The 15,327-nt window shown below is 43.5% G+C and overlaps 1 protein-coding gene across 1 annotated transcript; it reads right to left on the reverse strand.

The window, feature by feature from the left end:
- Positions 1-425: 425 nt before the first annotated feature.
- Positions 426-11,721, reverse strand: LOC146634568 (phosphatidylinositol-3,5-bisphosphate 3-phosphatase MTMR2-like). Its single transcript, XM_085350441.1, has 19 exons — positions 11,390-11,721; positions 9,981-10,086; positions 9,880-9,903; positions 8,785-8,808; positions 6,378-6,465; positions 6,199-6,293; positions 6,017-6,124; positions 5,741-5,839; positions 5,376-5,459; positions 5,022-5,171; positions 4,467-4,655; positions 4,148-4,333; positions 3,891-4,049; positions 3,762-3,809; positions 1,969-2,061; positions 1,736-1,849; positions 1,620-1,663; positions 1,400-1,532; positions 426-697 (listed from the first exon to the last, which is right to left on the reverse strand). Exons 1-19 carry the CDS (start codon positions 11,494-11,496, stop codon positions 536-538), a joined length of 2,013 nt encoding a protein of 670 aa, XP_085206567.1. The 5' UTR covers positions 11,497-11,721; the 3' UTR covers positions 426-535.
- Positions 11,722-15,327: the final 3,606 nt, after the last annotated feature.

Below are 15,327 nucleotides of genomic sequence, written 5' to 3' on the forward strand. Positions count from 1 at the left end.
AGTTTCCGTTCATAACTGTCTTCATTACAAATCAATAAACATTACCAGCTGGAGCGTGTTCAGCAGTGCATGTGACTCGTCAGAGCAGCAGAGCCCTAAAACAACAACACATCATATAAAAATCTGCACGTAGAGCCTTAAACCACAAACTCTGAATAAGAATAACTTTTTATTTTTCATGCTTTGCATTCACATAATTAGTTTTAAGGTTGAACTGGTGCAACATCCACAGAGTGCAACAAGAAAATGAACCCAAATCACTTTATATTAACATGTTTTCTAACATGCTTTGGTTGAACAGTAGAAAAAATCCATGCTCTTGTGAAGTGCAATAAAAATAATATAAATATAGTTAACAGGACGCTTCAGTTAGGTCTAGTTTAAAACATTTTCTAAATGCTTTTTAATTTTACAAATATCTCGAGGAGTTATTTTATTTTTCTCAAATGGAAATGTTGATAAAAATATCAGTCAATTAGTATTTTGGTGTAACTTTGTTAAAACACACAAAAGCAGTCATGTGTGGCCGTCCCTGTCAGACAGCCGTGTGCAGCGGGGTTCCTGCGGTGTGTGTCGGGGAGTGGTCCGAGGAGGACGACAGGGAGTGGGATGAAGCCTCTCTTTGCAGCTCCTCCACCCTCCTCTGGAGCTCTGCTCTCAGGATCAGCAGATCCTTCAGAGTCTGGTGCACTGGTACCTGAAACACAATCACAGCGTGAGGAGCTACAGTCTTTCTCCAGCAGTCCTCAGTAGACTCAGCTCGGCACAGCTGAGACTCTTACTGTGAGCTCTGTCTGAGTGTCTGCTGTTTGTGAGTGAACTCCAACACCATCAGGAGATAAGCAGCCAGAACTGAATAGAAAAGAAGATGTTTTCTTCTCTGTATTATAAAAAATAAGCTCCTTCGTCTGGGATTATTTGATCAAAATTTTATCTTCCCTTCTCTCATCAGGTCCCGTGTCCCGGCATGACCAGGTGACTGAGAGCAGCTGTGTGGCTCAGCTTCCCCTGAACCCACTGCTCCACCCTCCCCTGCAGCTGAGCCACAAAAATAACATCCACAACTGCACCAAAGAGTAAAACAGTGAAATATAGAACTTAGACATTAGTTCTCTATCATATCGAGACTCCACTCTCCAGAGATTCTTACTCAGAGAACCAAGGTCACAATGTAACCATACGGTCTCTGTTGCTCGGTTCCTGTTAGTACATGAATCAATAATTGATCAGCCCGCGACCCTGACAAGGAGAAGCAGAAGCGGGTGGATGGATGACTAAATCCATCATGAGAGCTTTCTTGTAGATCTTGTTTCTGTTACCTGTTGTTTTCTGGTAACATTTATCTGTGGTGAACATCTCAGCCCTAACCAGACTCCTTCACCAGCTACCACCTGCGTACCTGTGGCCTCATGCGTGGGTTCCAGCGGGCATAGTAACTGGTCCAAAGCTCCAGGTGTCTGGGCGAAACCATCGGGTAGAGAACGTGGTTTTCATAGTCCACGTAGAAGGGGTTGGTGAAGTCCTCGGGCTGGCTGTCAGGTAACAGCATCAACCAGTCAAAACCTTTCAGTAATCTTGTCCACTCACGCTTAACATAACCAGCGAGGTCATTAACGTACCTGTTGATGTACGACCAGAGAGACACAGTCTTGGCTGGAACCTCCTGCACAAAACAAAGTTAGACTTTCAGCTGAAACAGCTTCTATGACCCTGTTGCATCAGGACACGAACATACCTGGTTGGCCCGCTCCTGTTCACTGCTGTAGAGGAATGTACCAAACAGACAGCTGTACAGATGGTCCAGCACGGTGATCAGGAAGAGCTCATTGAACTCAAAGGCTGCTGGGAACTGCGTTCAGAACGAGTCAGAGAAATGATGTAAATACGTACACACAAAGACATACATGCCAACTCCTGGAATCAAGAAACGAACACGATGTGCTGTTGAAGCTGGAGTCCAGGACCGACCTGTCGAGTCATCTGCCAGACGCAGTCGATAAACTGGACGAACAGAGGCGAGCGCTCTGAGTTAGCATGGTTCTCATCACCGTGGCCCACGCGCTTTAACACAGGGGAAAAGTAGTTATAAGCATTTGTTCAGCCTGCCTGACGTCGTTTCAAATCTTCATATTTCTTACATCTGATATGTTTAATATGAAACTAGACTCCTGCATCATTTCTGAGCTTTTACACAGAAATATACAACCAGTCAAAAGTATGGATGTTGTTCCTTTATTTTCATGAGTGTTTACACTGTAGATTCTCACTGAAGGCATCAGAACTATGAATGAACACATGTGGAATTCTGTAATAACAGAAAAGTGTGAAATAACTCAGAACATGTTTGATATTTCAGATTCTTCCAAACAGCCTTTGCTTTGATTCCTGCTTTGCTCCCTCTTGGCGTTCTCGCCATGAGCTTCATGAGGTCGTCTCCTGAAACGGTTTCCAACAGTCTTGAAGGAGTTCCCAGAGATGCTGAGCACTTGTTGGTCCTTTGCCTTCACTCTGAGCTCCATCTCATCCCAAACCATCCACACTGGGTTTAGGTCAGGTGACTGTGGAGGCCTTCATTTCTGCATCGCACAAAGACTCGGCAGGTGGAACCAAAGATCTCAGATTTGGACCCATCAGACCAAAGCACAGATGTCCTCTGGTCTAATGTCCACTCCTTGTGTTTCTCAGCAGCTGTTTGACCATAAAAGCCTGATTCACACAGTCTCCTCTGAACATGTAGAGATGTGTCTGCTACTGGAGCTCTGTGTGGCATCTATCTGGGCTCTGATCTGAGCTGCTGTTAACTTGTGATTTCTGAGGCTGGTGACTCGGATGAATGTATCCTCAGCAGCAGAGGGGACTCCTGCTCTTCCTTTCCTGGGGCGTCCTCATGTGAGACAGTTTCATCGTGGTCTTGATGGTTTTTGTGACAGCACTTGGGGACACATTCAAAGTTTTAGCAGTTTTACAGCCTGACTGACCTTCAGTTCTTAAAGTAATGATGGGCTGTTGTTTCTCTCAGCTGATTGGTTCTCACCATAATATGAATTCTGACAGTTGTCAAATATGGCTGTCAGCTGTGCACCAACCTGACTGCTGCACAACACACCTGATGGTCCCAACCTCATTAAGAAGGCAAGAAATTCCACAAATGAGCCCTGACAGGCTCACCTGTGAGGGGAAACACGTCAGGTGACGACAGCATGAAGCTCACTGAGAGAAGGCCGAGGGTTTGCAGCGCTGCCAACAAAGCAAAGGATGGAATCTAAAATATAAAACATATCAATTTTTCCTTTGCTCTGCATTTGCCGTTCAGTTTCCTGCCCTATTTTCAAATTATTAATTAGTATTATTAATTAATTTTGCAAACTATCTGACAGACTTCTAACTGTGGAGCTGGCGAGGTAAAGAATGCCTGATGTTGAGTCGTATCATTTGCTTTCTCATATACAACTAAAAGCTTCCTTAATAACAAGGCATGCATATTTAATATGGTGCAGATTTTTATGACAGATCTTCTCGTAAGTATTTCTCCTCCTGGACTCGGAATCTCTGCATGTGAAGCAAATGCATTACAGCACCTCTAACTTGTTTACATATGCAGCGACACTTGAGCGTGTACATGAAAAGCAAAGGCTCGTGAATGTACTTCATTCCAGGTAACTATGTAAATGACTGCATGTTGATGCCAGATTGTTATGTTGTTATGTAAAAAATAGGGATATAAAGCAAAGCAACAAATATTATATGTAGCAGACTCTTACAGCAGCAAACTTGTGTCCAAAACTAATCCACTCCTTCTCCACTAAAACCTGCAAACACAAGCATATATATGTTTAGTACGTTACTACATGCAAAGATGAGGTTTGGAGTGTGTACTTGGTGTGTGTAACCTGGAAGCCTCTCAGTGTGCGATAGTAACTGTCCAGCATCAGCATGGCCAGAGAGGTAAGCTGGGCTGTCCTGTCCCAGCCGTCGCTGCAGTGAACCACCACCGACGTCTTCCCAGACTCCAGCTTATCAGCTACCTTTGCTGCTCCTGCTAATAACAGCTAAACACAGCAGGGCCGTGTGGTTAAGATCTATTCTTTGCATAAGGAAACAGCTTGTTCCTTCTTTTATGTGGCTGGCGTGCGTTTGTGTAGTTTACCCGTATGTACTCCAGCCAGTGCGTCTGGTCGATAAAGGAGTGCCAGTGGGCTTCGTCTATGGTAGGATAAACGACATCCTTCATCTTCCTGAGAGACTCCCTCATCACATGAATGTTTGGAATTTCCAGGAAGTTTAGCTCTACATTGGGGTAGAAACTCTCGCTTTCATACCCTCCATCCTTTCCCTGCATGTGATGGAGGCAGCGGAGGAGTCCAAAAGAAAAAGAGAGATTTCCGTGTTAATAAGTGATGTAAGGGTGAGCAGTGATGAAGAAGCATGTCTCTATAGCAGCGTGGTTAAAACGCTCTGTGTTGCACCTTGTTGGTGATGGCCACGCTGCTCTGTCGGGCATCAAAGATGGTGAGCTTGTGGGACTGAGCGTTGGCGTCCATGATGATTTGGAGAAAGCGTTCGTCTTCTTTACAGCGACGGTCTGACGGCCCAACTAGCGGCTGGCTACAGCGTACGATGGTGGCCTGAGACTCCGGGTGGATCCAGGACAAGACCTGCAAGCAGGAAGAGCAAGACCAGTTCAAGCGAGCCAAACACACTGAGCACAGCATGAGGAAACAGCTCGGACACAATCTAAACTAACATTCATTTTGTGTGTTCCCATAAATACTAAAGTTACAAAGCAAGATGTATGGCTAACTGACAAGTCATCAGCCAATGAACCTGCAAACATCGCGGGAAGCTTGCAGCAGCCTATTGCAGCGTAACATTAGGGAGGTTTAGGGTCAGCTAATCCAGCCCTAACTATATCTTTAATCTTAAAAGTAGAGACGCTGTCTGTCCCTCGAATCCAAACTGGGAGCTGCTCCCGTTCTACTCTGAGATAAAGAGCAAAGCCTCAGATCTGTGCTCAGACTGACCGGTATACGGTGCTTGGCTCTGAACACAGCCACTCGTTTGATGTCTTCATCTGTGATGTTGGTGGGGATGACCAGGATGGAAGGATACGTGTCACATAGCTCGTAGGTGCTGTTTATCTTACTGATGGTCCAGCTCTCATTAGGAAGCCCCTGACAAAAGACATGCAAGCAGAGGAAAGAAACAAAGTCTGGATAATGTAGAAAACAAATCTGATACACACGTAACTTGTTCACACATAAAATGTTCAGGATGCTGGAAAAGTGCTATTAAAAAAGAAACAGAGAAACATTTTGCAACAAATGAGGTTAACTGGCAACATGTCAGTCGTAGAGTAACGGCGCCCGTGGAGTTACCTGACGTCTGTATTCTGCTGCTGGGTCATACACCTTCCAGCCGTCCACAGGAAACTGCTCTTTGTACAGGAAGGCAAACAAGGGCTGCCCGAGGAAGTCACAGTTACAGAATTAGTCATGCAGATGTGACAAACAGTAGTTTTTACTATAACCGCCCTCACTCACGACCAGTTTGCCTTATGGGACTAACCAAAAGCCTTCTACAGCTAACTGTCAAACTCCTCACTATCCTCCAACCTTTGCTCCTCTTTATCATTTTGTATGTTGGTGCTTGCGTCTGCTATCTGTCACTGGATGTTGTGAGGCAGATCTGAGTGACACGTCAGTTAAAAGCAGTAAATACAGGACAAGAGAATTAAACTGACCAGACTGTGGGACAGAGGAAAGGCATGTTTGGTCAGCACCTCCACCACGTCCGGCTGGCTCTCCTCCATCTTATAGGCAAACCTGGGACTCCTCATGTCCTGAAGCATGAAGCAGGAAACTGCTCAATCAGCAGACTCGCCAAAATAAGACATTTGCACATTTTCTGGGTTTTTCTTTTATTGCTGTTAACTAAAAATGCCTATAAGATGTTAGATGACGTGTTTTAACACATATAATCATGCATTTGTGTGACTGCTTGTGTATTAAAGCGGTACCTTGCAGACCAGCTCCAGTCCCTTGTTGTTCTCTCCTTGGTTGGGAACACTGATAGATTCGATCCTGCTGATGACTCCCAGGTTCACATCCAGAATGAAGGGAGAGTCCTGAATGGACACACTAACATGAACACACTGGTACAGATGGAGCGCGCTACAGCACTTCTAATAATCTAGCAGACCTTTTCCACACTGATGAAGTACAGCTTGTAGTCTGTGATGGTCAAAGTCCCAGTAACCAGACCGCTGAATGGACAAATGTACATCACATCCTTGACTGTAGGAAAAGAAAAGCGCTGATTACACAGGTGTATTTGTATGACTGGACAATACACATAGAGACTAGGAAGAATGAAGGTACCTGTAGTTTGGATGGTCTCTCCAGGGAGCAGAGGAACCTGGTTCTGGAACATTTTGACCTGTGCTCCGTATCTCAGACCTGGGAGGGTCTGCAAAGATCACAGATCACTCAGTGGGACCACTACACACCTGTTTTATGCTAGCTAGTACTTGCAGACACATCGTTATCAAGCCTGTAATGGAGAGGTATTTTGCTACTGTTGCAAAATAAACTCATCAGTGTTAGAACAATAATCCTTTTCTGCCGGATGTTTTTCCTTCCCACTGTCGCCAAAGTGCTGCTCATAGGGGGTCATATGATTGTTCAACAATACTGGTTTTAATGTTTTGTCTGATTCTTAATCAGGACCTGGCTACCACACACATTCTACATTTCCAAGAATACAAATCAGTAACATCTTTTATAAGACCCTCCCTGACTGTTGTACATGTCATTTTGCCAGGATAGCACAGCAGCACTAAGGGAAAGAAGAGTGAACGGAAAGGATGAAGCAGGCAGACCAACAGAGCGAGGAGCAAGAAAACTGAAGAAAAGTAAGAGACAGACTTGCCAAAGCACTGGAAGGATGCTCAGAGTCAATGTCTCCATGGTAACAAAGCCCTTCATCCTGTGAATCCTGCTGCAGGGAAAAGCCAGCATGAAGACAGTGAGACAAAGAGACAGAGAGAGATTATATAGTAAAAGGACACGCTTATAGACTGAAAGATGTTATGTGTTTGAAGATGTGACGACACAAGTGCATCACTCCCTTTGAGAGGGCAGTACAAAACAAAGTCTAGCTCGTGTGAAACAGATGAGCACAGAATTATTGGGCCGTCTATGAAAAATGTTTAAAGTAGGTTTGTCAAGTTTCCCAAGTGTTGTTAAACAGCAGGGAGTTTTTAACAGGGTTCCCAAACATCTGAGGTTTATATGATGGATGTGTACACTATGTCCCCTTTCACACAGAAACAAATTAATTTCACAAAACCTACCAGAGTCAAAAATATTAGCTCCCCTGATGCTAATGTGGACTCTACGTGAGCACTCAAAGCATCCCTCGTTCACCAATCACGTTTTACCTCTGACAGATGCAATAAAGAGCAAGTTGGGGTTTAATAACATCGATCATGTTAAGCCGGCCGCCTTTAATCATTTTGCTGTTTCAGCTGTAAAAGTGTCATAAAATCATCTGAGAGTTTTTGTCCCCTTTGTCAGGACGACTATTTCTTTCAACATCTGGTAGTTGTGTTGCTCTCCTGTAAACTATAAGAGTGTTATCAGGGATAATAAGAGAAAAACACAAATATTTTAAGGATGAACTGTTAAACACTGAAAAACAACAAGTATGTGACCTTTGACCCTGTGGAGTGTATTTGGGCATCTCTTTTTTTTCTAAATAATTCCAGGCATTTTGCGCCCTGGTAGAGCTCCAAGAAGCACTTCCTGTCAAGCTTGAACCCCAGGCCTAACGACCCCACTCTGCTCCGCCTGTGTGGTGGATGCACTTGGATGCACTTCCACCAGAACTTCCTGACCACAAACCACTTTTAAATCACACCTCAAAACTCATCTATTCAGAATTGCATACACCTGCTCTGTCTTAGTCCATTTTTACTTGCTCAGCTTTTATACTGTCATGCTTGGTTTTTCTTATTTACCTTATGTCTAAATGTTATTTTGCCATGTTTTTTATATTGTTGCGATTGTTCTTGTGCTATTGTAAGGTGACCTTGAGCCTCTTAAAGGCACCTATAGATAAAATGTATTATTATTGTTATTATAACAATCCAGACCTAGGTTTGCTCAGAAGCTTCACAGATCCATTCAGGATTCCTTCCACCCACTGGCATGATTCCCAGTTCCAGAAACACTGAATTATTCCCACAGCTTGATGCTCCCACCACTGTGATGGCCTTCACATGCAAACACTGTTTGGTAACTTTAATGTCCCCAATGGGAAATTGATTTGCAGCCACTCCACTCATCAAACAACATCGAGTTACAAAAAAAACCCCACTTTAATTAGATTTTCTTATTGAGGCGCTACAGTTTGTCTGGTTGGTTTCTTTCTCTGTTGCAGTGGAGTCAGTTTCATACTTAATTAAGAATGAAAAAAGAAAGATGAAGAAAAGCAGAGAGGGATAAAACAGGAAGTAGAGTGAGCAGAGAGCAGCAGCAGCTCTGGTCTGTCTGCAGCAGGAGGCTGATTTGGTTACACACTGTCACACAGTAACAAACTGCTCAAATTTGCATCACATGCAATATTTATTCAGAGCCGTTACAGGTATTCGTCTAATTTGAACATTTGCTGTATCACAAGAATCACAGTCAAGAGGCAGCTGTTGCTTTATCCCAGGCTACAAAACTCCTGTGTGTGTGCAGTACACTTGTGTTGTAAATGTGTTGAAAGGACAACAACTCTTACCCTGCGATTCAGCCTCTTGGACACCTGGAGGTTAAACACACCACATGGACATGAAATGGAAAGCACTAATGTGACACTCTGGTTCAACCCAAAGGTTATCTTTAATGTGTGGCACATCAGTCTGTGTTTATAACAGAAGGATGCAAATAGACAAGCGCGCAGAAGCAACCTCCAGACAATGAGCTTCAAAATTCAAGCAAAGACAACAAGTGACAAACAGCCGATACAAGTTCAGACAAGCTGCAGGAAAGCTGCGCTTCTAACTTTGTTCTAATGAAGTGAGCCTTAAATCGGAGGGTTTGATCTGACACAGTGGAGGTGAATTCACTACACACATTTCATTAGATGTGCACAGAGTGGTGTCTTTTTACATTCAGGAGCTATTTGTCATTTCACAGACAGTGTACATACCACAGTGGTGACAGTGAAGTCTGTGCTACTCTGGTTACATTTCTCAAGACTGTGATAAGTTCCTGGAAATGCAACTTTTCAAAGAAATAACACAACTAACACTGTTCAGCTCACAGTTCTCAGCAGCTATAAGCAGAGTTTGGTTCCGATCTGGATTTCGGGAAGGAAAACTCCAGTTCTCTGAATATTGGTCAGCCTTATTGCTCAGGTGCAACGTAATAGCTGTAGAAGATGTAGTGAGGTGTTATCATATTTTATCGTCAGCGTTTGCAAAGATCTAATGTTATACAACCAGGGGCCACAGTTTGGTCTCTCTCTGCAGGTCTAGTGTGATGTGTTAGACTTGCAAACAATACAGCTAAACCCTGCTAAATAACAGATCTATATGAGCAGCATCGTCTAGTTAATAAAGCACATTGCATATAATGTGCAATACATAGAACATTACACCTCTGCCTGATCTGAGGTCTAACAGACAAAACTCAATATGAATGAGCCAAAATGCGCCTCGCTACAGAGCGGTGGTTGCAGAGAGCAGGCCGCTGACAGACAGAAGCAGTCGATAACTTGCTCAGTAGTGTCCCTAAACAATGACAGCAGACTTTATCATTCATATGGACTTAACAGACAAAACTAGGCGCCCACACTCAAAGCAGCTCACATGGAGACGTCTCCGAGACTTACCATGAAGTCTGGTCTTCTCCCAGCCTATTAGTTACAGAATACACATGGATGAGAATCACTGCCAGCAGTGTGTGTGTCTGTGTGTGCTGTGTGTTATCTACCTTGATGTCCCTGCTCCCAATGTCTGGTTGGACTGATCCTGAGATCTGACTGGAGATTGTGGCTGCTATTAGCTGTTTACACCATTCTACGTGAGAACCTGTTGGACTGAACACAGAGTGAAACAGTGAACTGACGTATATTCGGCTATATTCACGTTTAACATCATCACTGTAAGATGCATGTGTTAAACAGATAAACATCCTCTGTCAGTGAGGACAATGTTCAGCTGACCACATGTTACAGATGAGAACGTTCCCCCAGCTCAAAGAGCAGAACCCCTGTGTAGTAACAATGTTATTAATGCATAACTAATATTATTTCAACTGCAAACGATGATTGCTAAGAAAACCAACACTGCCACTAAAAGCTGCCAGAAATGTTGCTGGACTGAGTCGGCCATCAGACTGACACCAGCCTGCAACTACACAGGGTGAAGTTGCCAATTATATGCAATCTGTCTCTGATATAAACTGCATTGTGACTTCAGTCAGTCTGAGTCAGACTTTTGTAGTATTCACAGAGTCTTTTCATTTATTTAATAAAATGTTGATTTTTGGATGCAAAATTTGATGATACTTTGCTGTATGGATTTTTCTCCCACTCCTGAGCCAGACAGTACAACGTCCTGTCCCTGAGCTTTGACAGCGGTTGTCTGAGTGATGGAGACATACGGTCGGTCTCCATGACAGTCCTGAATATCAAGCCGAGAACAATATATCAGCTCATATGAAGCTTGTCGGTGACAGAAGATAAGCCAGTGCCTCTGACAGACTCAGTCTGGATTGGAGCAGCTTTGTGGTGTGAATGTCTTGGAATGTTGAGGGGGAGGAGTTACGACTGTGTGACGCTTCCTCCAGTTTTAGTACTATAATGGGGGGATGATAAGCAGGCATCAGCATAAAGACTACATAAAGAACATGGTTCCTACCCAGCACAACACAACCCCACGTTTCAGTGTCGGCATTGTTTTAACAGGAGCAACATTGTAACATTTCTGTCACCACGTCATCTCTTCCTCAGGTGGCTGCGCTGCACGTCGCTTCCTCTGAGCGGCAGATACGGATGCGTAACTCGGCGTCTGCAGGCTGGGTGGCCATATTCCGCCTCATTCCTGTGCATTTCCTATATGCTGTGTTAATCACGTGACCGTATTATTTTGTCAGCTACTGTGTTGTATGTTGTGGTTCCAAATAACACTGAGATGAAATGCTAACACACTACATCCGTGATGAGTGTTTTGTCACGTTGGAAAGTTTGACCCAAGCACTGGTCTGTGGATCGATGCCGAGATGAAGGTGTGATCTACTACTAATATTTCATGTTGCTGGTGTTCAGTGGGAAAGCGAGACGAGCATAAGTAACAAGCTGGGCATCGACGTCACGTTTTCTCGTTAGCGAGCCTGCTTACCTGTCCAGGGTATCACCGGCTGCCGCGCCGCAAGTCGGCGAGCCCCACGGCTTTCTGTTCGCCCCTGCACCGTCCCCAGCGCCGGCACCTCCGGCCTGTTTCTCCATCTGTCACACGACTGCTTCGTTTCTGGGTCACCGGGGGGCGCAGATGATGGTTTCCTCTGATACAGACAAGGGATGCGGATGAAACTAAAGCTCGGTGTAATTCCAGTGTCCGCTCCCAGCGGCTGTAATGGATCTTTAAGGACTCCGAACGGTGTAAAGAAACTAATCAGAGGCTCGACAGCGGATCTCACATGCAGTGGTTTCCTCTGCTTTGGTTGTTTGCACTTCCTCTTAGTCGCATCTATACCCGCAGCATTGTTGTTCGCAAACAGTGACGTCGCCACGGCTTCTACCAGTGCTAAGGATGCTGTTGCACGGTCTGACCGACAGGCGTCGCCATTTAGACAAAACTGCCACATCAGCGCAAGAAGAAGAAGAAGAAGTCAACACGGAACGAAGAAAAATGCCACGAGAGGATGTGGGTGTCAAACATGTTCATCAAATAATAACACAATACAAAAAACACACGAATAAATAAATAACCACATATTCTATCTTAAATTAACCTGTCTGAATTCACCACATTTAGGACTGCTGGTAGAAACGGGGGTAACTGCTTAAAGGATGTTTCATATAATCTTTAAATGCAGAAAAGTTGGAGCAACCGCAAAAAATCTACATCATTAATTAAAATATTACAACAAAATTCTGTCACAGGTATTCTTCAAGACCAATAATAAACATAGGATGCACTGATATAGCATGTATACAGCATATATATATAAAGAAAATATCTTCGAGTTAAATTTTTTTTTTTTTTTTTTTTTTTTTTTTTACAAAAACTCCAAGCTTTCCTAACATCAACCTGAAAAATTCATCACCCTGATAATTATCAGTAAATGTCTTAAATTAACTTTCTTTATGGGTAATAAATTAAATGACAATTAATTGGTTTTCACTTTTTCTCCACACTTGAAAAATCTATGAAATGATATTTTTTCCTTTTTTTACAGGAAGAGGAAAACATGCTTTTGTAACTGGTAAACTCGCGATTTTTTTTTCTTTTTTTTTTTTTCTTTTTTTTTAAAAAACACCTGTGCAGAGGAACAGGAACATAAGCAATCATAAATCAAAATCAATCATCAGCCTGGGCTGTCCTGGTGCCACGTGCACTTATGGACACCTCTATGTTCAAACATGGTGGTTGTTGCGTTTTACACAGAAGTCTGCTCAACAGAACACTGCTCCGGTTCACATCTGGCAGGCTGTTCACATCACTTCCCTCCAGGTGTCATTGCTGTTGTCCACATGAGTGTTGAAGTCTTCCATTAGGATGAAAGAGTCCCCAGGTGGAGCACTTTCCAGCACCCCACTCAGTGACTCCAAGAAGGCCGGGTACTCTGAACTGTTGTTCGGCACATAGGCGCAGACGACAGTTAGGACCTGTTTCCCGACCCGGAGGCGCAGGGAACAAACAGTTTTGTCCACCAGGAAAAACTCCAATGTACAGGCAGCAAGTCGAGGGGATACTAAACTATCCAGCTGAGCCCGCCACCTCTTACCAAGAGCAAGTCCAGCCCCTCTCCAGGAGACTGGTTCTGGAGCCCAAGGTATACGTTGAGGTAGACCGACTATATATAACCAGTACCTCTCAACCTCACGCACTAACTCAGGCTCCTTTCTCACCAGAGAGGTGACACTCCAATGTTTTACAGAGTATCTGTAGACAATGTAGAGTCTTTATAGACTCCTACAAAGACTTTTTTTTTTTTTTTTTTTTTTTTTTTTTTTTAAATCCATCAGCCATCATCAAGCTGCTAAATACATTATATTTGGAGTGGCTGTAGAGCAGTAGATAGAGCTAGTAGGTGACCTGCTCTATCTACTGCTCTACAGCCACTCCAAATATAATGTATTTAGCAGCTTGATGATGGCTGATGGATTTGAAAAAAAAAAAAAAAAAAATCAGAGTGAAGGTTGGTGGTTCAATCTCTGGCAGATTTAATATGCATGCCAAAATCTCCTTGAGCGAGACACTAAGCCCAAGTTGCTCTCTGATGCATCCATCAAAGTGTGAACATTAGATGAAGTTGTGTTTGAGTGCTCAGGTTAGAGAAGCGCTATAAAACAGACCACTGACCTTCCCTCAGTACGCAGTTAGTCAGAGAGCCTGCTGTGTTGTTGTTCTGACTGACGGTCGTGCAGGGGGCAGTGTTTCCTCCAGTAGGCTACATTCTTTTTGAAATATTCAAGTTACATTAACATTGTGTGACGCTTTGCTGAATTGTTATTTCTTTTTGACACCAATTTGTACAGTCAAGCACATAATTATTCATAGCCCTGGTAAATTTTGACTTAAAGTTATTTTAATTCAACCAGCAAAATGTTGTTTTGTTTTTTGACTGGAAATGACACAGGTGTCTCCCAAAAGATAAGACTATGTACAAGAGGCATCATTGTGGAAAAAAATCTCAGCTTTTACTTACATTTGAACAAAAAGTATCAAGTCCAGAATTATTCATACCCTTCTCAATAATCAATAGAAAAGCCTTTATTGGGTATTACTGCAATCAAGCGCTTCCTATAAGTACAGAGCAGTGTTTTGCACGTCTCCACAGCTATTTTTGCTCATGCACCTTTAGCAACGAGCTCCACATCTTTCAGATTGGAGGGTCTTTTTACCATCACCCTGATCTTTCGCTCCCTCCACAGATTCTCAGTTGGATTGAAGTCAGGACTCTGGCTGGGTCACTGCAAAACATTAATGTTGTCTGCTAACCGTTTCTCAAGGCTGTCTGCCTTGAGTAATTGCCACTAGCAGAGCCCAGATTCACCAGAATGGCCTCGGTGGTGATCCTTGGATTCTTTTCACCTCTCTCACTGTCCTCCTGGCCAGCACAGGTGTCACTTTGGGCTTCCGACCTCGTCCTCTGAGATTTTCCAGTGTGGAACATTTTGTACTTTTTAATAATACTTTGCACTAGTGATGTGGCGTTCTGTATCGAGGCTTCGAAGCGTGTGTCGAGTAATGGAGGGGGCGTTTCCGCGAAGCGCGTATCGAGGCTTGCTTCATTTATGGGAGGAGCTGAAAATGATGACGTCCGAAGCCTCGCTGCCCGGCTGTACCACGTGACTGGTTCAGGAAGCGGTTTGAACTTTGCCGCAAATAATCATTTTCCATACTGCCAGTATAAATATACACAGTATACTGCCATCACTACAATATAGATGTTTTACACACTCCTTTTGTTGTTGACATTTACAGGCTGTGTGCAAAATGCCACACTCTTCAAATTCATGCCAACTAATATTTTTACGTCCAGTAGGTGTCCTGCTAGAGCAAATGAAGCTTCAAGAAGCTTCGCGTTGGGGTGAACCAATTGGATGAAAAGCTTCAGTGCTTCATGAGGCTTCATCTGCCCATCACTACTTTGCACTGTAGCCGCTGGTCCTTTAAAACATTGAGATATAATGCTTTGTAGCCCTTTCCTGACTTGTGAGCAGCCACAATGTGCAGCCGCAGGTCCTCACTGAGCTCCTTCTCTTAACCATGACTGTCCACAAACCCACTGCAGAGAGCTGATGTTTTTCACCTGGTGAGTCAAAACAGCTGTTCCCAGGTAATCAGGGTAATTAGGATGCTTTAGAACAGCTTGGACTATTTGGACTGGTCCACAACTTTGGGTTTTCCCAGAGAAGGACAGTTTAATAATTCTGGACGTGACACTTTTTGCTCAAATGTCAATAAAAGCGGAGAAATGTTTTTTTTTTCCCACAATAATGCCTTTTGTACATCATCTTATTATCTTTTGGGAGACACCTGTGTCATTTCCAGTCAAAGAAGAACTTGCTGGTTAAATAATAGTAACTTTAAGTCAAAATTTGAATAAT

The sequence above is a fragment of the Diplotaxodon limnothrissa genome, linkage group LG3, assembly GCF_057381915.1.
Source record: "Diplotaxodon limnothrissa isolate DT_005_m linkage group LG3, D_limnothrissa_male_GT1.1, whole genome shotgun sequence".
Lineage (NCBI taxonomy): Eukaryota > Metazoa > Chordata > Actinopteri > Cichliformes > Cichlidae > Diplotaxodon > Diplotaxodon limnothrissa.

Excerpts from the sequence above, each read along its gene's own strand:
- LOC146634568 (XM_085350441.1), bottom strand. The coding sequence starts at position 11,496 with ATGGAGAAACAGGCCGGAGGTGCCGGCGCTGGGGACGGTGCAGGGGCG. Across the intron at positions 8,809-9,879 it reads GGAGAAGACCAGACTTCATG|GTGTCCAAGAGGCTGAATCG; the intron begins GTAAGTCTCGGA and ends TTTAACCTCCAG. Across the intron at positions 3,810-3,890 it reads GCACACTGAGAGGCTTCCAG|GTTTTAGTGGAGAAGGAGTG; the intron begins GTTACACACACC and ends TTGTGTTTGCAG.